General features: G+C 40.6%; 3 protein-coding genes across 3 annotated transcripts; all 3 read left to right on the forward strand.

The window, feature by feature from the left end:
• Positions 1 to 349: 349 nt before the first annotated feature.
• Positions 350 to 9,158, forward strand: LOC139719272 (acyl-coenzyme A amino acid N-acyltransferase 1-like). The gene is made up of 8 exons (XM_071630697.1): positions 350 to 628; positions 1,122 to 1,400; positions 2,321 to 2,505; positions 4,191 to 4,399; positions 5,512 to 5,614; positions 6,872 to 6,952; positions 7,565 to 7,700; positions 8,166 to 9,158. Exons 1-8 carry the CDS (start codon positions 367 to 369, stop codon positions 8,336 to 8,338), a joined length of 1,428 nt encoding a protein of 475 aa, XP_071486798.1. The 5' UTR covers positions 350 to 366; the 3' UTR covers positions 8,339 to 9,158.
• A 4,798-nt stretch (positions 9,159 to 13,956) lies between these two features.
• LOC139719300 (uncharacterized) lies at positions 13,957 to 15,629 on the forward strand. Its single transcript, XM_071630723.1, has one exon. It carries the CDS (start codon positions 14,013 to 14,015, stop codon positions 15,627 to 15,629), a length of 1,617 nt encoding a protein of 538 aa, XP_071486824.1. The 5' UTR covers positions 13,957 to 14,012.
• Positions 15,630 to 16,550: 921 nt separating this feature from the next.
• On the forward strand, positions 16,551 to 26,237 carry LOC139719273 (uncharacterized). Its single transcript, XM_071630698.1, has 6 exons — positions 16,551 to 16,685; positions 18,323 to 18,490; positions 18,859 to 20,719; positions 21,760 to 21,872; positions 23,112 to 24,330; positions 25,159 to 26,237. The coding sequence occupies exons 2-6, from the start codon at positions 18,382 to 18,384 to the stop codon at positions 25,379 to 25,381; spliced, it is 3,525 nt and encodes a 1,174-aa protein (XP_071486799.1). The 5' UTR covers positions 16,551 to 16,685; positions 18,323 to 18,381; the 3' UTR covers positions 25,382 to 26,237.
• Positions 26,238 to 26,699: the final 462 nt, after the last annotated feature.

A 26,699-nucleotide genomic window follows, 5' to 3' on the forward strand; every position in this document is an offset into this window, starting at 1 on the left:
CTGTTGCAAGGTAGCATTTGAGCTTTGACTTTCATGAGCATGACGAATTCTCTTTGACTTTTCCTCCTCTGTTTCTTCTACAATATGCATCACAGACGTCGTCACTGGAAGGAACACAATTCATCAGAACAGATCACCATCATGCTGACCCAGTCTGTAATGCTGTCGGTAGCCTGGCGCTGTCCCAGCTAGACATGTAAACTGAACGTATACTCACCCCCTGTTATCTTTGTCGAATGATTTCGAACAGATAACGGACCTATCAAGAACACACGAACGCAACAGTCGCAAGGTCATCACCGACTTTGATCATAGCTGCATTCACATTACATCAGGTGAAGTACATAGAGTAGCGTCATCTAAGACATGTCGCTGGACACGAAAGGAGTCAAAGGTGTGGCCAGATTGACATCTGAGATGGCAGAAACTTGTACGGGACATGGACAAGGTCCAGAAATCCATGCTTCGCCGAGACGCGGTCTAAACGACGAAGCTCTGGACATTCGCGCAGTTGGTCTAGAACCTCACCAACGAGTCCACCTCAAGGCCCATGTGTACACAGAGTCAGGCAAATACCGATTTGAGTCAACCGCCGAATATCGGGCAGATGCCAATGGGGAGATCAAAGGTGAGAGGTTGATAACTGAGGTCACTTCTGGACGTCATGAAAAATTCAAGTACCGTTCATTATACGTTCTGCATTCCTTGGTTTATGTATAGGCCCATTCTTTTTTACACTTCATCTAATGAATCACAACAGACATTTTCCTCTTCCGCATGTAATTACAGAAGCTTTAACGTATACGTGCGATGAGAATTCGCTTCGTTGACACTTACATGATTAAAGGTTAATTTCTTTATGGCGAGAAGGTAAGGACGTTAGATGGTGAGAAGGCGACTTACAAAACTTGCCAAGGCGCCAAAAGGCCCCTGGCTGAGTTTTTTACCGAAATATACTCTCCCCTTCTAGTCCTGCGGAAGGCGCATCGGTGAGATTGAGCTACAGTCGTTTCGGCGCGAAGACAAGTTTTGAGAAGTCGCTTCTTCGTCCTCTCATGAGGGAAAAGGTGTCTACCCATCACTTACAACATATCACATTTTGTCCTCTTCCTCGTTGGTAGTGGCGGAGGACCCTTCTCTAGGTGGGAGCTACACTGGAGTAGAGCCGATGGGTCTGATATGGAGTCTCGAGCCAGCCCCCGAAATCGCTCATAAGTACCCGCGTCTTATTAAGCGTGACATCAAGAGGCCGTTCGCCTACACCTTCGAGCTGGTGGACGAGAGGAAGACGGTGATGTCGTCGACGTCGGTTGAAAGGACGTATCTCGCTGACTACGTTGAGAGACAGCTGATCAACCATGGCGTTGCCGAAGGTTGTCTGTATTTGCCGAAGAAAAAGGGTAAGGGCAATCAATGCCATGCAGATAATAAATCAAATCAAATCAAATCAAATCAAATCAAATCAAGTCAAATCAATAGTTAACGAATATAACATCCTGGTTCACAAAGCCTGGTTTTGTGTTTCGTTCCCGTATTCCCAGTGTATTTCTATTCACTCTCACACCCTAGAAAGTTAACGAGCCATATAGCACATTCCCATATGCTGGCCCATTTTTCGTGGGTTCTTTTTCGCATGAGTAGCATTATTGGTCCTGTATGAGAAAATGTTCACGAATGCATTGAAGGATAATGATGCACCTTTGGAGAGTTCCATGCAGGGTAGAGTAACGAAGAATGGTGGAGACAATGGTGTGCTGCTTTTTTGCTGATAATCAGCAAAAGAAAATGATATGATGGCTCAAGGTTTGTCCGACATATCAGTACATAATGCATGAAAACTACATTATGTTTTATACTTACGCTTTCAATGCAATTCAAACTTTATTTTCCTTTTTATTCAACAGAGTGTATAATCGATATGTGAAATTTGACATGCGTGTTGTTGAAACACAGCCAGCCAGAAATAACATGTTCATGTCTATATTATAATCAGTACAAAAAGAGATATACAATCGTATTTATACACTCTGTGAAAAAATGTAAGTATACCCACTCAAAAGACTATGTTTTTATTATGTGGGTAACTCAGAGGGAAGGGGGAAGAGGGGAGGGGTGAAAAGCTGACAAAGAGTGGCGGAAAGTGAGGAAAGAGGGAATAGAAAAATAAAATAAAATAGGTTATGCTTGAAACGTGTAGGTATGTGGAAAACAAATTGTCAGGCTCTATATTGTTCAAAGGAGGAATACACAGATTGCAAGGAGCGTAATGTTTGTATATTTGGTGAGTTGGGTTATTGTCACGTTGGTTTTGTGCGATCAGGTTCGTCCGACCCACTGCCTGTCATCTTGGACGTTAGGGGCGGGGTGCCTTTCCTCGTAGAAGACAGACCATCCCTGATGGCGTCCCATGGTTTCGCCACAATTTCCGTCAACTACTTCCTCAAGCTCATGGACAAGAAGATTGTCATGAACAAGGCCAAGTACTTCGATCTTCAGATTTTTCTGGTGCGAGACCATATTGCGGGGAATTTTGAATATTCTTTGAATTCTTTATGCCGAGGAATGATAAGTCAGTAAAGTTTATGATGATGACGATGGCATGAATGATAATCACGATGATGATACTTATATGAGTGTGATAATGATAATGATAATAACAATGGTAATAGATAATGATGATAATAATAATCGTCATCATTCTAGTATAAACCCTTAATTGTTACTAAGTTGATGGGAGATGATGAAATGAAAAATACAGCAGTATGTAAATACGTAAAAATAAGTAAACAACAACAACAGCTGCTGCGAATCTAGCAGAGAATATTCAATGGAGTTGCATGTATTTGCGGATTATGGTTAAAATCTTTGGCAATCGCAATATCACCGAAATTACGACACTGTCGTATTCGGCATCTCTGACGCAATCAATTAAGAGCAAAACTGATACACAAAACAGCCTAATTTGTGGTCATTATCCATAGAATATGAGTTTTCACATACTCACAACACTCCCAAACCTCATGATACGTAATTATCGTGATATTTTGCTTTTATTTAGTGTTTTACATAAGAATGAAAAAATCTTCTTCATGATTTACACAACTCATCTAAAAATAGAGGTTGGAAACCTGAAGCCCATTCTCAACCACAACTATATCATCCCTTTAAGTAACCACCAACAAAACTCAAGATAAACCATTGATTGGCTTTCATCACGTTACATCGAGTGTAATGACAATCTTATAAGTTAGTGATAATGTTTAAGAACATGAATAGAATCTTATGTTCATGGAGTCAGGACTTAATTAGGACAGTGTAATGTCTGCGGGTATGATATACATACACGTATCGTCAGCAGAATAACCTTTCATTAACTATAAAATTATAGAGCTGGCATAATTATTATGTATTGTTCGGAAGTCACGTACACGAGAGAAGAATTCTAATTTTCTCGTCTCAAGGATTAACATTCGAATGAGATCAGTGCTTTCCGTGTCGATCATAAAGATTTTTATCGATTTAAAAAGCAACATACCGGTTCTCTAACCCATTAAAACTTGCATGGATAAACGAATAACCGAATCTGTTTTGTTATCGTTTGTTTTAATTTATCTGCTTATCGTCAGCACTCTCAATACTTAATTCATCTTGCCTCCCCTCTCCTTTTTCTACATAAACATTGTTATTATTCTTTTTTTCCTTCATCCTCGTCATCCTCGTCTTCTCCTTTCATCATCAAAATCTGTTTCTACCCTTCTCCCATTCATCATCAACATCTTATCCTATTAACCTCCTTGTCTGTTTGGGTGCGCGTCACGAGACCGACACCCACGAGCCATACAGCCCACGAGTCATACAGCCCACGAGTTATACAGCTCACAAGTCTTACAGCCCATGAGTTCGACACTAAGCAAACAAGGCCCACGAGACCGACATATTAAGCCCCGTGTTGTATCTGTCGAACTCGTGGGCTGTTTTTACCTAGTGTCGAACTCATGAGCCTTATTTAATTGCCTATAGTCTCAAACTCATGGGCCGCACGACTCGTGAGCTGTATGATTCATGGACCTGTTTTCAATTTGTCGAACTCATGGGCTGTATTTCTCTATGGGTGTCGGTCTCGTGGGATGACCCCGGCTGTTTTCGCCTCATCTCTTTTACCCCCGTCTTCGATTCTTCGTGTATCGCAGGACATCTTTGATTTCATAGCAAAGCACCCTCGACTGGACGTCAACCGCGTCGCCGTCGCATCGTCCTGTCTCGGCGGGGTCCTGAGCCTCTCCGCCGCCGCCTGGCTGGACGTGCCGATAAGATGCTTGACGGCCACGGGCTGTGTGGATCTGTTGGCCTACGAAATTGGCCTCAGGTTACCCGACGGCAAGCTGATCGAGCCATACGAGTGAGTCATCCTATTTTGTCGGGAAGATGTGTTTCTGTTGCTGTTTTTATTGAAATATCGCTAACTTTTCAATTGTCCAATAGTTGTTTTTTTCAATAGTACTGTACTGTTTTTGTTATATTTTCTATGATCATATCATTATTGTTATTATTATTATTAATATTATTATCATTATCACCTGCCATCATTATCATACTTGTTACCCGCGTTATCATCGTCGTCATAATCATTGCTGATAAGTTTCTTTTATGGTTATTGTGGAATTCTTTCAATTTCTTCGCCAACACTTAGGGAATGGGCATGGTCATGAACAATTACAGGAAATAGCGCGACCCATCAAGCCGATAATATGCAGTTAGATTACTGTGCCTTTGAAGCCATAATTATGATTATGTAGGTGAAACTGAAAGTGCGGCCAACCGCTCTTAACGTGGGCTGTTTTGAAGAGGAGACACGGTTTACCACCAGAAAGCTCAACTGAACAAATCATAATAAGATTATAGAAATTTAGCAATCTTAAGCAGGAAAATGTAAACATCACACATGCACACACGATACGACACAAAACAAACAATTATTGAAACTTAAACAGACACTAGCAGTCGAAGGGATGAATGGGTACATATTATCAACAAAGAGAGTGAATCTATGAAGAACGAATGAATCAATTATCCAATGATTGAATGAATGAATAAATAGAGAATGACTGAGCAAATGAATGAATGACCTAAAAACAAATCTACACAATGATTGATGGTTAATTAAGGATAAATCTGAATAGTGATTTTGTCTACTGTGTATATAGGGTTGTTTGTTTCCACTTAGTTAGGTTTCAGTATATCAATTACATGTATTTTGTTGTATTACGTGTGGGGGCATGCACCCTATACAAGCACATTGATTTTTTAGCATTCCTCCCCATTTCCAGCATTTCCGTAGAACATACTTTCAATATTTATTTTGCAAACTTATACATTTCCTTTATTATACATTGTGATGTAATTTATGCATTCATTTTTCTTAGATATTTATGTTTCTGCTGAAAATGGAAGAAAGCCTGAATGAATGAATAAATGAATGAAAATGTTTCTTGCCGTGAATTCACTATCTAGCTCGAGGGCGCACTATGAAGTAGTGGAGAAGGACGGTACTTATGTCTGGCAGCTGGAGAGTTTTGACGCTTTCGACAATCTTGAAGGAGATTTCATCATACCGGTATGCCATGGATTTTGTGAAACCCCCTTTTCACCCCCCCCCCCCCCCCCCCCCGCCTCGGCAGATTGTTTTGTTGTTGTTTTTTTTTTTGTCAGATTTTGTTACGTGTTATTCGCATCGTTTATCCTAAAAATCATTTTAATTTCGATTTGCTCTTTCCCCCCAAATCCTATACGGGTATGGGGGGGGGGGGGGGGGTGCCTTAAACCGAAAATGTGAACGGAAAGAGTGGTTTTTGATGCCGGATATTCTACGCTGGTCATCCTTGTTCCTATTCCTTAATAGGAGCTCGTATACGATAGGCATTCGATATAGCCATACCATAAATGTTGCTGTGCTTTTGTATTAAAGTGTGTTTGTCTTGTATTTCCGTGTTTACTGTCCTGTCTGTGTTATTTCTAATTACTTTATAATATTTTCCTCTGCTTAATGGTTTATGTCGATTGCATGAATTGTCCAAAGTGATTGTTCTTTAGGTATAGACGTCGCTCCCTCAGTGTTTTCCCTCAAACCTTGGATAATGTAACTAGTTTGGTATGAAACTATGTACAACGTGTGTATACATGCTTTCAATTCGTTGATTACCTCGATCCTATTTTATCATACAGTCCATTATTGTGTTCTCAAGATCATTCGTAATTGTCTTGATCTAATAATGTTATGTTCTGCGGAAGAGGAAAAATTGAAATTAAGTAAGTTGATCCGTAATGCCTGTATGCAGAATGGGGATACTAGGAATGAACATCCGTCTCTCATCTTGATATGGAACATTATTCTTCTGCTGGAATATTTTTGCTGTAAAATGACGGAGCAAATCCTGGTCGAAAGATTGGTTGAGAGCGCCACACGTGATCGTGCATTTGTTTTGCCTAACACGTGGTTTTGCTTGTCGTGACCGGCCATTAGCACATGCCAACGTCGCGATGGTGATCGTGCGAGCTTTCATCATTTTATTTACTAGTACTCTGCGAAATTCAAAGGGACTACATTTGAAATTCTTTCGACGACAAGTATCTGTTTCTTCATTTTATAAAACAAATACTGCACGTGACATTTTTTGTTTTCGGGTTATACATACCCACACTCGGTATCTTCGAAACAGTCCAACGAACGCTCTCGGCTATCACCACACTCACAAACACACACGATCCTTTCTCGTATCAGTCGAGAGAATTAGCCGGTAAATCCAAATAGCAAATATAACTTGAGATCAGGTGTTATTGCTTTTTTTTTCTTTCTCTCTTTGTGTTGATATAGGTGGAGAGAATAAAGTGCCCAATGGTGTTCTTCACAGTTGGAGACGACCAATACATTCCATCATATAAACGGATGATGAAGGTATAGCGGGAATGAACGAAGTTTCCTCTGTTCTTAACTTGTCAATAGGCCCTATACTACTGATTTTACTTTTTTTCATATTTCTCAACAAGAATGGCATAATGAATAATATGATTGATACACACCATGAGAGGAAGGGATAGATCAAATTATTTATTCAATCCAAGTGAAATAATTACCATAATAATAGTAATCTACAGGTTATTATGTGTCTGTTTCAATTAGGTTAATAAACAAGATTTTTTAATCCAACCGGGAAAAGGATAAGCATGGTAAAAGTGGTGGTATATAGTTAATTTTTAAGGCAAGATGATAATAATAACAATAATGGGATCTCGACCTCTTCCGATCGTCTTCTGTGTACATTATGCTTTAAATATCTAATTGTCACAATGATAATGTATTTTGCAACAACCCTCCTCCCCCCCCCCCGAAAAAGGACATTCAACAACAACAGCCAAAATAATAAAATATAGTAATAGTAATAATTATTACTATTATAACCCAAAGGTAAGACAGTCCAGTCATTTGGGATAAAACACGCCAAATCTATTCTCATTCTATTTATATTGACTATAAATATGTTCTTTGTTCTCCAACTACTCGTGAAAGATGAAGGAACGGATAGAAAAGGCGGGGAATGGACACCTGTTGGAAGTCGTTCATCTCGAAGGTGCGGGCCACTTCATAGATGCCCCGTACCTTCCCCTCTGCCGACAAGCCAATATGGACCCCAATCTTCCCTATCGTAAGTTGATACGTATCGTACGCACGAGCATAAATAAGAGAGAGTCGTATACATTATTTTTGTATAACCCTCTCGAAGTCACTGTCTATACGATGCCACTGGTATTGGAAGCAGACAGAGTTCCGCGTCTATATTGACCAATGGCAGAGTCTGCTTACGTTTATTTTCATCAAGAGGTGACAAAAACATTATAATTTCTTCGCAATAACATTGCAGGTAATGTCAACTATTTATCTTTGCGCCTGCAAGACATACTTATTTAATATGTTTCATGAAAGATCGTAATCAATAATGATGATTAATTGATTTCAGTGAACCGTGAAATAAAGGGGTCAAAGCGGCAAAGCAGCAAATGGGACTATACTTTTTCACAAGATGACAGATTTTTTTTTCATCAGGGAAATTTATGTTACCTCTGTTTTGCTTTCGTAAAACACGAGAAAACTCTTTTGTCTGTCCTCGCAGCGGTCAATGGAGTGTTTGGAGGCGAGCCGCAGCAACACGCTTACGGAATCAGCGCGGCTTGGAGGAAGACTATCAATTATTTCCGGGATAAGCTGAATGTCACAGAGGTCTACAGACCAGATTGGCTGGATGATCACAGCAAGAGCCGCCCCACGCTGACCTCTCGCCTTTGACCTCGTCTGATGCCTTCGGGACCAGCACAATTATTATAATATAAGCCTATTTTTTTATGAAGATTATATCATGACAGTGAAGAAGAAAGTAAGCCGTGTATGAAAAACAGAAATTAGCGTATGTGAAATTTTGTCTAGTTTTCTATCTGAATTGTGAAAAGTAAGCAGAAAACACATATTTTTTATTGCAAACTTGTTATCACTATAACAGACGCCTAACAGGAAGTGATAAGAATTGATACAGATTATTGTATCGCCGAGGGTGTCGGTAATGATAGATACGGCGCATTATGTATGTTTATTGTAATTCCTTATTTGCATAGACCCACTTTTGTTTGTTTTGTTTTTGTTCAGTCCTCTCTACAGTTAACCACCAGATTGAGTATGATGCAACAAAATGATTATGAAAAACATGCTTACTTCTTCTCAAGTTTTACCCTGCACACTTAAAATACAATTCCACATCATTATTCAAGTTGACTGCAGTTATTATCATAGACGAATGTGTTGGGGGCAGTTTCATGTGAAACGGAACAATAGTTATGGATTTTCAAAGGTTTGAATGTTTTCACTGAATAGTGATATTAGTCGCATCCTTCTCGGGTATTCACAATGTTATGTTACACTATACCCTTGAGTGCGCCTGCATCTCGACTATTGCCCTCTCACTTATGCATCATTTTGTCCAAACAATACACCAGGCATTTGCCTTCTTATAGTGATTATATACTCCATGAACATATTGTGAAAGTTGTTTCTCTTACACTGTGCAGGGTAAGCAATCATAGTAAATCATCTGAGAATGTACCGTTATAGTAAATCCAAGCCATGTTGGTCATGCTATGCTCGTGATGTGTTGAGTTAACACGGGTGCACGTCACGAGTTCAACACCAACCAGTCTTATACAGTCCACGAGTCATATAGCCCACGAGTTATCTGACTCACGAGTAGAGCCCACGATGCAGACACCGAATTTACGAAGGTGGTACAAAATTAATGAAACCATGGTTTAAACCATGGACAAAAACCATCGAGCGCCAAGTGTCGCAAGGAATATTTCGTTACGAAATCAGTCTTCTCGCCGATGAAATTATTATTTTGTAACGAAATGACAACATTTTGTAACTATAAATGAACTTTTCGTCCACGAAATGATAATTTCGTTAACGAAACGGTCATTGTGTCGACGAAATGACCAATTTCGTACCGAAATATTCCGTGCGACACTTGGCGCTCCATGATTTTTGTCCATGGTTTAAACCATGGTTTCATTATTTTGTGCCACCTTTGTGAATTCGGGCCTGTAGTGGACACGTAGGGCCTACGAGCTGTATGGTCCACGAGCTAAAGGCACACGAGCTATATAGACACTATCATAGGCAAATAAGAATATAAAAAATAAGGCCCACTATATAGCTTGACATTACATCACATGGCTTAGTGTCGAGCTCATGGGCCTGTTCTATGACACGGAGTGTCCAGCTTATGGGTATGTTTTACTTGGTGTCTATAGCTAATATGGGCTGTATGACTTGTGGATCGAGTGACTCATGGACCGTTCATCAATGTGTATAGCTCTTGGACTGTAGACTCATGGACGTCTGTAAGATAGTGAGATGACCCCAAAATCTATATATTATACACAGTTATCGCCTCCCTGATTGTGGCCAGTGAATCGCAGGAATAAACCAAATATAGCAAAGTGTATCAATCTACAATAAATGATTAACGTGTGTTGCCAAAGTCATGAAACCCTTATACTGTCTTGGAGCCCATAGTTTTGTTTGCTTCTGGGGCTTGTGTGTTTGTTTGTATTTTTTTTCATAAGATTTTCACGATATTTGGAGTTTTCAAAGCAATATTGTATGGAACAAAGTCAAGCATGATTGCAGTTTTTCTTTTCTTCCTCTTTAACCATGCTTGTGCCTATCTTCCATCCTCATTTTCCTCGCATTCATCCTGACTGGTGATGGTCTTATTCATCCAGTGTAGAAGTTAACCTTTTCAATGTTGTCACTGCTCTATACCAGAGGACATTACCATGCACTGCATTTATTTTAGGTGCCACGGCACCGGGATTGGAGTCAGACTGCACCCCCCCCCCCCCCCCCCACACACACACACACACGTTCTCGTAAGCTGCTTCAACCGGGGATATGATAGTCTGCTCAAGGTGACTGAGAATGATATATTAATTATTTGTATTCCATTATTGTTTCTGAAAAAAAAAAACTCCACAATAATTCTCTTTTCCTATAAACTGACTACTTTAGTGAAAACCATAGAAATGATAACTATTCAGTTTTTCATGTAGAGATTCATGTAAAGTATAGATGCATACAAAACAATCGAGGATGGCTGACATGTACAAATTTTCAAATTTCCCTGTTTTGAACAGTGTAAAAGCTTTCCGCCCACATCCAGGTCTAGGACGCGCAGTCAAGGTACCCTTAGGGCCATAAGAGGGCGCTTTTTCATTAGTTTTTAAATATTCTGAACAAACCCCGGTAGCCTGGAGTGAAACACTAAGGGTGGGATTTCACGGAGCACGCGAACGATTTGCGAAGGACGCGAATGGCAAAATCCAACATTCGGAAAAGTTTTTCTCCGAATGTTTTCCGACAATGAAGCCGAAAACTATTCTTGCGCAATTTGTGCGAAGTTTCCACGACGTATGTGCGAATATCGTGTGTATCATTGCTAAAGTACAGCATGTTACGTACACGAAGAACACGCGACGGAAATGCGAACAACGACAAATTTTCAATAATCATGGGAGAAAATGTACCCAAGGAGAGGTGGAAACTGTCTTGAGTTGAATGTTTTTCTTTCCTCTATTTCTCCTTTCTTTTTCTCTCATTTTTCTATTGTGTGCTTGCCTACATTTTTTTTCTAGGACGTATCTCCACTAGTAAAGCATATATGATCTTTTTTTTTTTTGCAGTTTTTCCAACACATAATCTCTATACTTCAAATGAAATTTTACATACTTTAGATTAATTTTAACTGTATTCTGCGATTTTTTTTTTGTATATTAAACATTTTTCTCTTTGCTCGTCTTTAATTTCTTTTGTTACTATAGTTGTTAATAATTGTTTGATGTTTAGGTGTATGCTACAATTTTTATTTGTATAAAACGTATAGGTCATACATCCCCCAAACGTGCGCTAAACGTTCGCGAGAATGTCTCAAAAGGTTCGCGAACAGTTTGCGATTACGTCGTAAAATGATCGGAAAAACTTCGCAGATTTCGCGTAACATACGCGAGACATTCTCCAAAGTTTCGGAGTCTGTTTGGGGTTTCACGAACATTTTGCGAACATCGCGCGTGTCTTGCGAAGGTCTTGCGCATTATGACGAGGCTTTAAAGACACTTTCGAGAACAATTCACGAGCAAATCACGACCAAGTGTGCGGAAAAGGTTCGCAGAAAATTTCAAACTTTTTTGAAATTCTCGCCGAAGTAAAAACGACATTCGCGAACAATTGACGACGCTTCCGAACCCTCACGTTCGTTTGGCGATCTTTTGCAGACCAAAATGCGAATGCTGGATTTTGCCATTCGCGTCCTTCGCAAATCGTTCGCGTGCTCCGTGAAATCCCACCCTAATAATATCCCCCATTTAAGCCGTTTGCGAGAACGCACACACACACACACACACACACACACGCACACACATACTACAAAAACAAAAACAAAACAAAAGAAAAGAAAAGAAAAAAAAGCTATCCGGGGCCCGCTGAGAGAGACATATCACATATACATTGTATAATAAAAAACAAAAGTCTTGTCCTCTGAAAACGTTCAAGCACTTCGCGGGACATCCATTACAGGCGCTTCTCGGACGGTTGGGCCGCGAAGCTCTAGCAGGTGGACCGGAAAAAAAATCGTTTTGATCTAAATATGGGCCGAGAAAAAAACATGTAGGAGCCAAAGTGATCATCGAGCCAAAAAACAAACAACGACGACAACAACAAAGCGGTTCTTTACCACAGTGATCCCACAAAAAGTAAAGTTCCATTCCAGAATTATCATAACCATAGTTTGAGTATACGGAAATACTATTTGCACACCGTCATGAAGCATGTGTTGATCATAATGGATGTGTGATTATTATGTGCGTGTATGCGTGTATGTATAAACAGAACTCACGTGTACATGTATGCTCAAACTGCATATCGGGATTATAAGAGCATTTTGATCTTTTGATGATGATATACATCTGATGAAACACGTGGCCGGCGCCACGTTTTTTAAAGTGAGGGGGCAGCTTATATTCCTGGTGCCACTTCCGGGTTTCATCACCTCGCAAGCAAAAACAAAAACAAAATAAAACAAAGCAAAAAAAAATCAAATAAAAAAAAACAAAAAAAAAAACGCGCACGCGCGCACACACACACACACACACACATACACAGACAAAAAGGCATTATCAAAATTATTCTTTTTTCTGGTGCCACTTCCGCGGGGTTAACAAAAAAGTGGTAGCTAAAGTGGTTACACCCTACGTATAGATGTATAAATGTATTGTGGGGAAAAAAAAAGTGGGAGCCGAGCCCCCCCCCCCCCCCCCAACCAGCCCTGAAACATACAGACAAACAAACAAAAATATGTCCTTTCTTAATTCTTCTCTGTTAGTTTACAAGTATCTTTAATCTCATAAGCTTTTCCTCCTCCTTTATCGGCCGTTAAGTTTTCTAGATATTCAAATGCCTCTCCCCCTTTACCCAGATCTAACACCTGGGGGTGTTTCAAAAAGCTGTTCTTAAAGTTCCGAACGGCTTAAGAACGACTGGAACACGTTCTGATGTGCTATACTTATCAGAATTTCGATAATTCAGCACAAGAACCTATCACCAGTCGTTCTAAGTCGTTCATACCTTCGATAAGAACAGCTTTATGAAGCACCCCTCCCCCCCCCCCCCCCATCCCCCGGACACTGTTGCTAGTAGTTACAAGAAATTGTTGAGAAGGAAGAATAAGGCATATAGTAAATCACTGCATGATCGTCTTCGTATACTTAAAAAGGATAGCCCGCAGGAGTACTGGAAGTTACTGAATGGTCGTAAGCGTGACTCGTGTGCGGCGAAGGTCCCTTTGGTTGATTTTGTGCGTCATTTTAGTAAACTGAATTCGGTTCGAAATTTAATTTCAGTTCCAGAGTATGATTTGGATGGATCAGCAGGTAATAATGAGTTAAATGCACCAATTGTAATTGATGAAGTCATTAAGATGGTTCAGAAGTTAAGGAATAATAAGGCATGTGGTATTGATTTGATTAGAAATGAATTTTTAAAACATTGTTCAAGTCGTGTTTTGGATTGTATTACAATGTACTTTAATATAATTTTGGAAAGTGGTTTAGTTCCAAAAGACTGGTGTCTCGGTACTATAGTACCAATTTTTAAGAAAAAGGGAAGGGATACAGACCCAGATAATTATCGTGGAATAACACTTTTAAGCTGTTTGGGGAAGTTATTCACTTCTATTTTGAATCATAGGATAACAACTTACCTTAACAATCAAGGTATGCTTGGAGAAGAACAAGCTGGCTTTCGGGCTGGATATTCTACAATGGATCACGCCTTTGTTTTGAAAACCTTAATTGATATATATTTGTCTAAACGCAAACGAATTTATTGTGCATTCATTGATTTTAAGAAAGCCTTTGATATGGTTGATAGGGTTTCACTTTGGCATAAAATGTTGAAGTCTGGGGTGGATGGTAAGGTGTTTACAGTTATAAAGAATATGTATGCTCAAGCCAAGTCTTGTGTATTAGTAGATGGTCAACATTCTGAGGCTTTTCAGTGTAATGTTGGTGTACGGCAGGGTGAAAATTTATCGCCTCTGCTTTTTGCATTATATCTCAATGATTTTGAATCGTTTTTGAGTTGCCGTTTCAAGGGACTGCAGTTTTTGTTTGAAAAAGTTTGTGTTGATATTTTAGACAAAGAAGTCAATGAGGATCTTTTCATACATTTATATACATTGTTGTATGCAGACGACACTCTTATTTTAGCCGACAGTGCAGAAGAGCTTCAGTTGGCTTTGAATGCATTGCATGGATATTGTATAGATTGGAAGTTAAGTGTCAATACTACAAAAACTAAAGTCCTGATTTTCTCAAGAGGCAAAGTACGTAACTTTCCATTGTTCAGTTTTGGTGAAGACAAACTTGATGTAGTGGATGATTTTGTTTATTTAGGTATTCAATTTAATTACAATGGAAGTTTTAAGAAGGCTATTTCTAAACAGGTGACACAGGCAAGGAAAGCACTTTTTTCTATGTCACTAAAGGTCCAGAAACTCAAGCTTCCTGTGGATATTCAATGCGAACTGTTTGATCAGTTAGTGTTACCAATACTATTGTACGGGTGTGAAGTTTGGGGTTTTATGGATTTGAGTCAAATCGAAATTTTTCATAGGAAATTCTTGAAATCGTTATTATGTGTAAATAAATTCACACCAGATTGTATGGTATATGCAGAAACCGGGAGAACACGACTGGCTAATACTGTTAAATATCGTATGGTTAGCTTTTGGCTGAGGATCATAAAGGGTTCTTCTGCTAAATATTCATTCAGGTTTTATACACTCCAAAGATTAATAAGTCAACAGGACACGACTTTTGTATCTAAGTGGATATCTTATATTGAGGAAATTTTAAACAATGCTGGTCTTGGTGTTGTATGGTTAAGAAAAGGGGAAGGATTTAGTAATAACTGGATATTGAGCACCTTGAAGCTGAGATTAAGTGATATGTCTAAACAGGATTTGATGGCAAATGTTTGGTCAAACAGAGTATGTTTAAATTATAGGATTTTTAAGACGAATAGTCTCTTTGAAAGGTATTTAGTCCAGTTGAGTAAGAGGGATAGAATTTCATTGAGCCGTTTTAGATGTAGGTCAAATCAGTTGCCAGCTAATAATAGACGATTTGTACAGTCATTTGATGAAAGGGATGTTCAATGCCCTTGTTGTGATAGACATGAAACGGGTGATGAATTTCACTATGTTTTCGTATGCCCCTTCTTTGAAAAGGAAAGGCAGTTATATTTAAGCAATCATTATTTGGTTAAACGTCCTTGCTCATTACACATGTCCAGATTATTTTCATGCTCGCATTTAGGACAGCTTAAAAGATTAGTGTTATTTGTGAGGCTGATCATGTCATATTTTGCAAATTTGCAGAAGCCTGAACAAGTTGAGTGTACTGTAGTCAAGAAAGAAAATATTGTAACTCGTAGTGGTAGAAAAATTAAGCATCCAGTGATACTCGATCTCTAGTACATATTTTGTAGTTGTATGTCACGATTGTTTGGTCGTATGGTTCATACGATTAGTTAACCTTGCTTGCCAATTTGTATATATCACTGTATATATGTTTAGTAGGTATAGACTATTTTATATACATCATTGTAATATATCACAAACATGTATTCTTTGATATTGTTATAACCATATTTTGTATTTATGTGTTGTACTCTCATACCCCGGAATGGGGTCGGAAGAGTCGAATAAAATCTAAAATCTAAATCTAAAATCTTTAAAAACCTACCGATACAACTTTTACCCCTGGGGAGTAAAAATTTGACCAAATCTTACCCAGTTAAGTATCATCAGGGAGGTCCCCACCTCCCTGGTATCATGATGCAGGAAGACTAGGATGTACATTGATGGTTATTATTGTCATCATCAGCAATGTAGTATTGCATCAACAAGATTCTGAATGATAAAATTCTGCTTGACTATTGTTTTCCAGGCACCCTGCTTTTTGTTTTTAATGGGAGGGGTCAGCTCATATACTATATCGTACAGACATGTCCAAGCAAGGAGCATGTGATTGGCTAATTGTGACGATTTGACGCTATTTTTGGAACATCACCGAAGCCCCCGTACGCGCGTCAGTATAAAAAGAACTTGCTGGATATTGCTCCGTAAGAAATGCGTTGCTTTTCGGGCTGGAAACTACGTACACGTACTCCATGGTAAGTTGAATGCACGTCGTCGCGTGCGCACTTCTTTCGTAGGTGAACGCACGTACGTGAAGTAGCGCTCTACGATCTTTATTTCTGGCTTTGCTTTGCTACCTGTTCCTATTGGTTCCTGATGGATATAGGCGCGCGATGCTCACATTATCAAGTATTGTATGTAGCTATCGATGGGGCGATGAAGAAGAAGACTCGACTTAGTGCATGCATTAGTATACACGCAAAATATGCACGCAAAATATCAAATACATAGAGGAAAATACTTCAAGCAATCCTACTACCTGGTAGCTAGTAATGAATCAGTAACTGGATTCGATTATCAAACGCTACCCTGATTGTCTCCACACGGATGGTATGTATATCGGTAGTTTCAAGAAAGAGTATAGGTCTAGATTAGGTGATTTCCAAGTGACAATGCGTCATCTCTAGTGTGGAAGGGCAAGTCCCTTTCTTCAGTCCCACGTACGATTCTAGATGTCAGAACAAACAGGGGTCTTCAATAAGTTACAGTAGTCGTGCTCGTGTTACAACAGTTAATGTATAAATGCTCTATACTGTTAAAAATTTACTGTTTACTGTGTGTCTGTGCTGCATGCTACTGTGGCTGTGGTGATCTTTCCTTCTGCACTTTAGTTATGTCTAGAGTCTACTTGATCATGTTGATGAACGTTGTAAATATAGATCTAGTGAGGTGCCGGTGCCCGCACCTCGTCCTCGTCAGGGGGCCCGAATACCGTCACCCCGCTTAAAATTGTTTTATAGGCGCACTAAACAAAAATTTATGCCCGGGACTGTGTTCAGTATGCTTGAAACTTGGCAGGGCTACCACAACCAAGCAAATTGTGGTGAAGACCGAACAGTTTTTCGCGAAAATGTGAAATTTTAATCGGAATACGTGTTATAACTTATGTATCATCACTGTCCCCGCACGCATCTTTTACTGTAATATACTGGTATCAATATGGGAGCATCATGGTCACGCACACGTCTTTTCCATGCTTTGTCTATTGGAGTGTGGGTGACGAGTTGTGGGCCCCTTCCTTAGCGCGCAACTTTTTAGCATCGTTCGCGGTTGACGACGATAGCTGCAAATTTTCGATATTGTCAGTGAACTTGTGATTCCATTGGAATTTTCAGCATTTTTCCTGTATGTGAGTTGAATTTCAAGGAATTTCAGTGGCGAAATGTGATTCAAATATGCGCAAACGCTAACTATGACGAGGTGCGGGTCACCCAAGTATACATGGTGTAAAATTTACGTGTAGTTTGTACTGACACTTACTACTGATTTCCTGACATCTGTGGGCCTAGTAGGCCTATAAAGTTTATAGTATGCGAACATTTTATTGTATTGGTAATTATTTGTTTGTTGGAAATTAAATAATTAAATCAACTTGAACTTGAACATTTGTTATTTGTTTTCATTCTCCATTTGGGAACGGAAAGACTTCCTTCCATCCAAACTAGAAAATTTTTCCACATTTGTGGGTAAACTTGGCCTTTGCCACAGATCACAGCACACAGTGAGACATCAGACAATATTTAGATTGGCAAGTAGATTCTAGTCCTGCTTTATATGGGGGGGGGGGGAGCATAGAGAAGTCTCGCCTCCATTCGTAGATAAACAAGATGGTTTGATAGCCCATAATAATCAGTACGAGCTGGTTTTCCATAAGGTCCAGTTTCATGTAGCCATGTCGGATGTACTTGGGGGCCACGTGGGCATGGCACAGATGGGGGGACCATTGACCGTCCGACCACTACCACTAGGCCCTACACTCCACCAGCCCAGGTTACCGGTTATATAATGTATCATGACGTGTATGCTCTTTGCGATGAATAAATGAAGCGGGAAAAGTGACATTTCTGTCAATTGATATGCTACAACTTCAAATTGTGGATATTTACTGGTGTAGTATAGAACTAACATTAGTAGTACATAGTAGCACTTGAGAATAATGAACAGTTGTCATTTCCTTTTTTATGTAGATCACAAACGGGATGCCATCGTAATTGTCTTTGAGGAGAGCTGAACCACTGCCATCAACATGCAGCAAGCTGCAGCCAGGAGCCTCCTGGCCTTCAGGGGGCGCTGTATGGATGTCAACTTTGACATCGGTAACTCGAACTACAAGCCCCTGGAAAAAATTGGAACTGGTAAGAAAGGAAGGCTTAAAACTTAACAATGAGTTTTGCAGCTGGCACATTTTCTATTCCAGAAAAAAAAAAAAAATGTCCATCATATAGTGTGATTTTTGGTGCTAATATAGGTCGAAATGTGTCCATCCATTCATTTTTGACTAATATAACAACTTAGTCCATATGATATAAACTTTAATGATTACTTTAGCAGCCCTTCAAATGTAGACTGTGTGTAAGGTTATAGATGCCTGAGAATGGAATTGTATTGCCTTTTGTGGCAGCTTCAGACTGGCTGTTTGTATTGTTCTGATGATTTAAAAGCTAGCAAGTGTATTTTATCACAGAATATTTGCATTCTGTCAACTCTGTCTCCTTTATGGTAGGTGCCTATGGAGTTGTCTGTTCAGCTGTGAGCAAGAAGAACGGAGAAAAGGTTGCAATCAAAAAGATCCCAAATGCTTTCGATGAATTAACCACTGCCAAAAGGACCTTCAGAGAGCTCAAAATCTTGCGTCACTTCAGGCATGAGAACATCATCGGAATACGTGAGATTTTGATGCCCAAGGAGCCACTGGCAGACATAAGGGATGTGTATGTTGTCTTTGATCTGATGGAGAGTGACTTGCATCAGATCATCCATTCAAACCAACCATTCAGTCTGGAGCACATCAGATTCTTTCTCTACCAGATTTTGCGAGGACTGAAGTACATCCACTCAGCTGATGTCATCCACAGGGACTTGAAGCCGAGTAACCTGCTCGTCAATGAGAATTGTGAGCTCAAAGTCGGTGACTTTGGGATGGCAAGGGGATTGTCGACAGTTGGTAAGGATAAAAAGCGTGTGTTTATGACTTCGTACGTGGCAACGAGGTGGTATCGTGCCCCGGAGCTCCTCTTCTCTTGTGACGATTACACGCTAGCAGTAGACATCTGGTCAGTTGGGTGTATCCTGGGGGAGATGATTGGAAGGAAGCAGATGTTTCCAGGCAAGAATCCAGTCGACCAGCTCTCCCTGATAGTGGACACACTTGGCATGCCCCCAATCAACATGTTGACAGCGACGAAAAATGAGGGCAGCCAGAATCAGTTATACAATTTCATTCAGAGGAGCTTCGCAAACAAGACACCAAAGGATCTGAGCACAAGATATCCAAAGGCGGACCCACAGGCTGTTGATCTGCTGAAGAAAATGCTTGTATACGAACCTGCAAAACGCATCACGGTCACAGAGGCATTGCAGCATCCATTCTTGGCAACTTACTACAGCCCTGATGATGAACCCATTTGCTTCCCCAAGTTTGACTTCTCCTTTGAGAACAATGACATGTCGAGGGAACAGATTCGGCAACAGGTTGGCAAGATGATTCTAAAATACAACAAGCCAAAAGGTTGGATTGGAAAAGGAGTTCTAAACATTGTTCCAAAGAACACGCCTGATGCTTCCAAATCAGTGACTACCACCAACCACTCCCCTTTGCAGACAGTTAGTCCATCACCCAGGCAATCATCTCTTCAAACAATAGGACCAGCTACCCGGGGCACTTTACAGACAATTGGTCCCTCAGCTAACAAAGCCACACTGCAGACGGTCGGTCCATCAGTGAACAAAGGCACCTTGCAGACAATTGGGCCCTCCAGCAAAGCTGGGTCTCTCAAAACAGTGGGCCCTTCATCAGAAAAAGCCATGCACTCAGTCCGTCCCACAGCTGATCCAAGCCAACAGGGGACCATCAGTGTTGTGCGGAAAGGCAGAGATGGTGAGAATGTGACAGTCTCATCAGGATCACCTCTGATCAGGGAAAGTCTACTCAGTGGACTGTCTGGCCCTTCTCTCTTCTTTGGTGCTACCAGTGACACTTCCCCCAAATTTGGTGCCAGTGATGATGTTCCAAGTCAAGGTGCCTTCAAACCGATCTGTGATGACAAAGTCAAGGCAGAGACGGAGTCGTCCATGGCAAGTGGATTCCTCGGCCTGCCTGTAGTTGCCGGAGTGTCCGGTTCAGTGAGCGACGTGGAAATGCCTAGTGCCAAGTCAACCAGTGGAGACTCGATGGCATCATTTCTGTTGTCAGCAAGCAAGGGCAAACTTGCCAGTCCAGCAGCCTCTCTGCTGGTCACCAGTGATATTGAGATGTGGAGTGCCAAGGGGGAATCCCCATCCCTCGATGAGCAGCCAGCTATTACAGACATTGCCAAACCAACAGACAGGGAAGTGCAGCCTGCCACAGGGAACACAGGAGCTAGGTTTGTAAATGCAGATTACAGAATGCTTTGTCACATCAGAATTTTCTTTTTTCTTTATAAATACTTAATGCCATGTTCATCTAGTACAGCCTAAGTGTTTATAAAGTATTGCTCCACAGCCAAATATTTTGATCTCTGATTTATTCTAATCAATAGTATTAAGTTTATGACAACTTTTACATCACAGTAAGTTCAAACAAGAGCACTAGATAAAGTTTGATAATTCTTTAAATTTGTCACTTATGAATGATGAAACTACTGCATGTTAGAAAGCCCCACAACTTTCAGTTTTTCAGATTTGAAAAGGCCAATATGATACTGTACTAGCTGAAAATTTTTAGATTGTTTTATTTCAGCGAATTTCATGAATCACTTTCGAACTGCTAAAAAAAATAGTTACAGACTAATCTAAAAACACACAAGAACAACATTGAATTTGTTTGGTGAAAATATATTTTCATTAGAAAAAAATTAAGCCATGTCAGTGTGCAACTAGTAACTGCTGTGGGTCTAGCATGCTGCGTTTACCGTGATGTAGCAATATCTGAGGCACAACAACAAGCTATTACAGTACTACTCTAAATGCAAAACAAAATACTTGCTTATTTACAGGAATTGACAAAAGTAAAAACATTCAGTGCGCATAGTGGTATTGTCACATGTTACTCATTTTTATTCATTTCATGTGAGGGGGAGTAAAAATTACTAGACCCTCATGATCACGAAATTACCAGCATGCAAAAATGTCTGTTACGTACCAATACATAAAAATATCTGTACACATAAATTGCTGCTCATACAGTAAATTATTTGCTCTTCAACTTTTATAAGCACTTCCACCTCAAGATACTCTCCTGGTTTCAGCAAAGCGTACAATCCATTGCAGATATACTTTCAAATTGCAACATACCTGGAAATAAGGTAAAGCCACATGCAATGAAGTTAATTGCCATCATCAGTTTTTAGTATGGACTTTGAATAGAGATATGCTGACAACTTTGACTCATTGATATCACACTTTTTCTCTTCACCCCTCACAGTGGAGACTCTTCAAGCTCCTCTGGGCAGAAGACGATATCTGAGGACACTAAAAAGCTGATAAAGGCTGCCTTGTTGAACTCGGCCATAAAGAATCAGAAGAAGGACAGGATAGGTGAGAAATTCCCACCTATATAATTGTATGCTCTCATTAGGTTTCAGTCAAATATAATTTCCTAACCCTCTGAATAGGCCTACATTTGTCATCCTTGTAATCTTTTGTAATCAGGCTTTTTGTCATTCAGGCTTTTAAATTGCATCAGTAGCATAATGTGGTGTTGCTGATGCATTTTTAACGTAATATGCATTCAAATGTTCATTATGCTTGGATCATTTGCTTCAAACCTCTTGGCCCAAGTCAACTCTGTTCTAGAAATTAGCATACTATATGAGCTGTAATTTTTGCAGTGGTTTTATTTTCGCGAATTTCGCGAATCGCCTTTGAACCGCGAAAATAACAACACGTGAAAATAACGCGCGAAAACAAAAACGCGCGAAAACAACGCAGGGAAATGAAAATCAAGCCTTGCCATGTGCTGCAGGATCGCGCCAAAATTATAGTGCCGTACAGCACACTACTAGTGCTCGTAGCTAGCTACGAACGTAGGTCTAGCACACAGCTATCATGAGCTGAGCCATATGGCCATGACGTAACTAGCATTAATAAGTACAGTACTTCGAATGCAGAACACATTCATACACACTAGCACGTATCCATTTTCATCGTGCGTGTTATTTTAACGTCCACTTGCAAACATGTAATGTATCCCATCCTGCGCTGCGCCTAGCTAGCCTTCAACTTGTCGACTGTGCACGTACGTCGCACAGTACAGCTAGCAATAGCTGTTTAAAGTGCATTCAGTCTGCTCTTGCAGCTGCATTCTTGGTGTTCGCCTGTCGATGTCCGGCACGAATTTCAAAAGTCCTTGTAAAGTATTTTTGATATTTGTTTTACTTTCAAATTGAGAAAGTATTAGTACTTACACGTGTAAGGTACTTTTAGTTTAGACAACTATAGTTTTTTCGTGAGAGTTCAAGTAAGTTCAGTTAGACCCTCGCAACCGTGAAATTAACAACACGCGAAAATATCCTCCAAGTAACAATTCGTGAAAATATCTGTACGCGAACATTTCAGCTCGTACAGTAGTTTATAATGCGAGACTCTGATGGGTGCTTGTATGTGTTATCGTGTTGTGTTAATTTGTCAAAAAATCAAAACAAAATAAAACAGAGACACAGATTCCTATTTACAGTGTAAGCTGTCACTCTGCAGTTTGGTATCCTGTCACTGCAGTTTGGTATCCTGATTACAGAAAGTGATGGTGTCCCTGTATGTCTTTGCTTGTCCCACCAGATTCCACTTCAAGCGAACCAGGAAAAGGAGGGGGGAAAATGACTGTGACCGCGCTGTCTCGTCAGCGTGAGCGTGAAGAAAAGCGCAAGCAGAAGCTGCGCCGCTCCATGAAGAAAAAGAAGATGCGCCAGAGCACTACAGAGAAGCAAGAACCAGCTGTTCTCCTGACAGAGGATGACAAGAACATGCTGGAGAGATGGAATCGTATGCAGCAATCGTCAGAGCCAGAGAACACCAGGGAGAACAAAGGGGGAGACACATCATCCATTCAGGCCAAATCTGTTGGTGCAGCAGATGGCTCCCACCACGTTCCGACTGAAATACCCAAGCAAGTGGACAGTGTGCAATTCCCTGGAAATTTTAAAGTTGCAAGCGGAGGTGATGTCAGCAATGTGAGGAAAACTGTAAGGTCACCGGTTCTCTTGGCGGAGTCGCCAAAGTTTGGCGCAACAACTGATGAGGATAGTAATGGATTCTTTGTCCAGCTTTCACCCCTAAATCATGGCAGCTATCCTCCAGAGTCTCCCGACTTCCTCTCCGAGCTCGATCTGCCGTCAGGGAGCAATATCTTTTCTTCTGTCGCTTCCTTCCCGCTGAACATAGGTGCTACAGGGGGTGAGGCTGCTGCACCTCAAGGGGCAAACACAATGCGGATGGGTACGACACACGATGGGCAGGGGGGAACTGCTTTTGCCGCTGCTCTGCCGACTTCAACGTCACAACCGATGCCATTCATGCCCATGTTTGTTTCGACCTCATCAAGACAAAGGTCAGGAAGTGGCGTTTTTGTCAGTCCAAAGTCACCAAACCAGCAGTTGCTGTACCGCTGTCCAGCTGATAGGGAGACTCCTTCCCCTCCGTCGCACATTCCCTCCCCTCCCTCCTGCCTCCAGCAGTCGCCCCCAGATTACGCTGGGACCTCCAAAACCACTACGGCAAACACTGCGGGGATGCGAACTGTTGATGCTGTGCCGCACACCATGGGAGCAGCTCCAGCGCAAAACCCTGCTGCCGAGCGGCGGCACGATTCAACGTCTTCTGATATCTCGACCATCATCCGACAGCTCTCCCGATCCATGGTGGAGGATCCCATACCGTCCTACCTCTCTGTGCCCCTTCCGGTCACGCCCAAGGGAGATGGTGGTGGCTATGGTCTTAGCCTTGATCTTGAGGAGTTTATGAGTGAAGCCTTGGGACCCCAGCCAGCAGCAGATGATGGGTGAGTTCCTATCAATGTAATCGTGGCTGGGGCAACAAGACCTCATATGTACAAATTGTCAAATGTCGAGGAGAACAAAAAACATGGCAGCCAAAGCTCTACATCAAATGGAATAGCCTTTCCTCTGGCATGCCATTGGGGCTTCATTTCGGGGTTAAGACAGCTAGGATTTGGACAAGACATCACTTAATTGATTATTTGACCATTAATCCAAAAAAGTCATTTTCACCCTCTGTTGAGGTACAAGGTCTTGTCGCCCCAGCGACGGTATGATTTGATCACTGTGAAGCTCTTGTAGGAAACCACCTTCCTAGAAATATCGCTTGCTCTTGACACTTGCTTTGATAACAATAAGATATTCTCTTCCCTTTGTTATTTTCATATTTTGTCCTTTTGTAGAAGTGGTGTAGTGAAATTTCTGCAGGCATTTTCATTTTTAGGTTATGGGAGTGAAGTTAACCCTTGATTTACAGAGCCAATTATCACAATTTATGATTTATGAGTTCCTCATTCACCCTTTTCTGTGTGAACAATTTCCCTGCTGCTTTTCAAATGCTGGAATAGTAATGTAGTAGTCAATATTATATAACTATGTATGTTTGTTTGTATGTGTATGATTATTTGTCCATTTGGTTGATACAAATTTAATGTTGTGTCACTTTTTTTTCATAGTCATTATGTACTCTTAAATCATGACATCTTCAGTGTCACAGGTAACGCTTCATTCATCCTCTGAAGCAAAAGAATATAGATACTCAAAAGAAGTTTCTGAAACTCGAATGTAGCAGGCAAGCAGTGACAAATTTCATCTCTTTGTTCTTCCTGCAGAAACAAGTGTGACTCTGCCCCACTCTCAGCATCGTTACTTTCCGACTGGCTGGACGTCCGGAACCTGGATTCTGAAGCCATGAAGGCCATCGAGCTGGACGTCCGCAACTTGACCACGGAGAACATGAGAGAGATACAGCGTGAGCTGGGCCTGACGTCTCCCATGGGCCTCTCTGGCATACCTCCCCTTCACGCTGACCAGATCAGCAAGGACACCAAGTGACCAGAGGAGATTGGATGCCTGTTTGGATAGATTTATTAACATATTAGTTGGCATCATCATCTTCTTCCATCCTGGAGTGTAGTGAGTCAAAAATGTTAAAGGACAAGTTCTGGATTGAGTGAATGTAGCAATATCAGTAAAACACAGTGAAAGTTTGAGGAAAATCAGACAGTCCGTTCAAATGTTATGAATCTTTCAAATTTCAGTGCCGTCGCTGCTGGATGAGAAGACTACTACAGTTTGTGATGTCACATGTGTACAACGATTCAAGGGAAAAAATAGAATTCCACAAAATTTCATTTTTTGAAAAAGCATGCATTCCCTGGACTTGTTATTGACATATATGTTATTATTGACAGTAATATTATTCTCCTTGCCTTCTGAAAGAGACAGGGAGGCCCTAGAGTGCTCTTTTGTTATATGTGAGAAAAGTGGAAATATGTTGGATTTTCTATACATTTTCTTTATATTGTGCTATGCATGTGACATCACAAACTGTAGTAGACTATTCATGCAGGGATGACTGCACTTAGACTTTTAAAATTCATAGCTTTTGAAGGGAGTGTCTGATTTTCCTCAAACTTTCACTGATCTGTTCTGCTGATATTGCTGCATTCACTCAATCCACATGTATATGAAGGTGAACTTGTCCTTTAGCAATAAAACAGTCTTGTTTTGGTAGTGTTCATACGAAAAAGCGTGTTATATGAAGGAAGTTCAATTGCAGCAAAAGATCTGATAAAGAGGTAGCATTCTGACATCCCTGCTGAAAAACAAATGACAATACAGGGGAAACTCGGTATAACGAACACTGCTATAACGAGATATCGGTTATAACGAGGAAATTTTCTCGGTCCCAAATTTCCTTCCACACAAGTCTATGTGAAATGCTAATCTTATAGCGAGATCGGCTATAACGAAATAACTGCTATAACGAGATAAATTTTGTGACTTCCAAACAAAGAAAAACATAGTAAATCAAACCTGCTATAACGAGGTAAAGCAAAATGCCTTCGGTAAAGCTTTACTTCGCCTGTGCTATCATCTTCCGAGATTGTAAAGCTTGATGCGCCAAAAACTGTCTTGTACACACATAATCATTTTCTTCAGTGCACTCCAGCTAGCACTGCATGTTGTACGTGTGAAGTGTGTGTGTGCACGCACACTGATACATGCAGAAAATGTGGTGGGACGGCCATACATGACATCATCATGACGTTTAGCAGGTGTGAGGCAATCTGATGCTGTGATTGGCCTTCTACTTAGGGAATTCCCCGTCTTCACACACACGCAGTCATAATGTACATACAGAATGTGT

Source organism: Diadema antillarum, unplaced genomic scaffold (genome assembly GCF_040938485.1).
Source record: "Diadema antillarum isolate AM-2024a unplaced genomic scaffold, OU_Dant_1.0 scf00000108, whole genome shotgun sequence".
NCBI lineage: Eukaryota > Metazoa > Echinodermata > Echinoidea > Diadematoida > Diadematidae > Diadema > Diadema antillarum.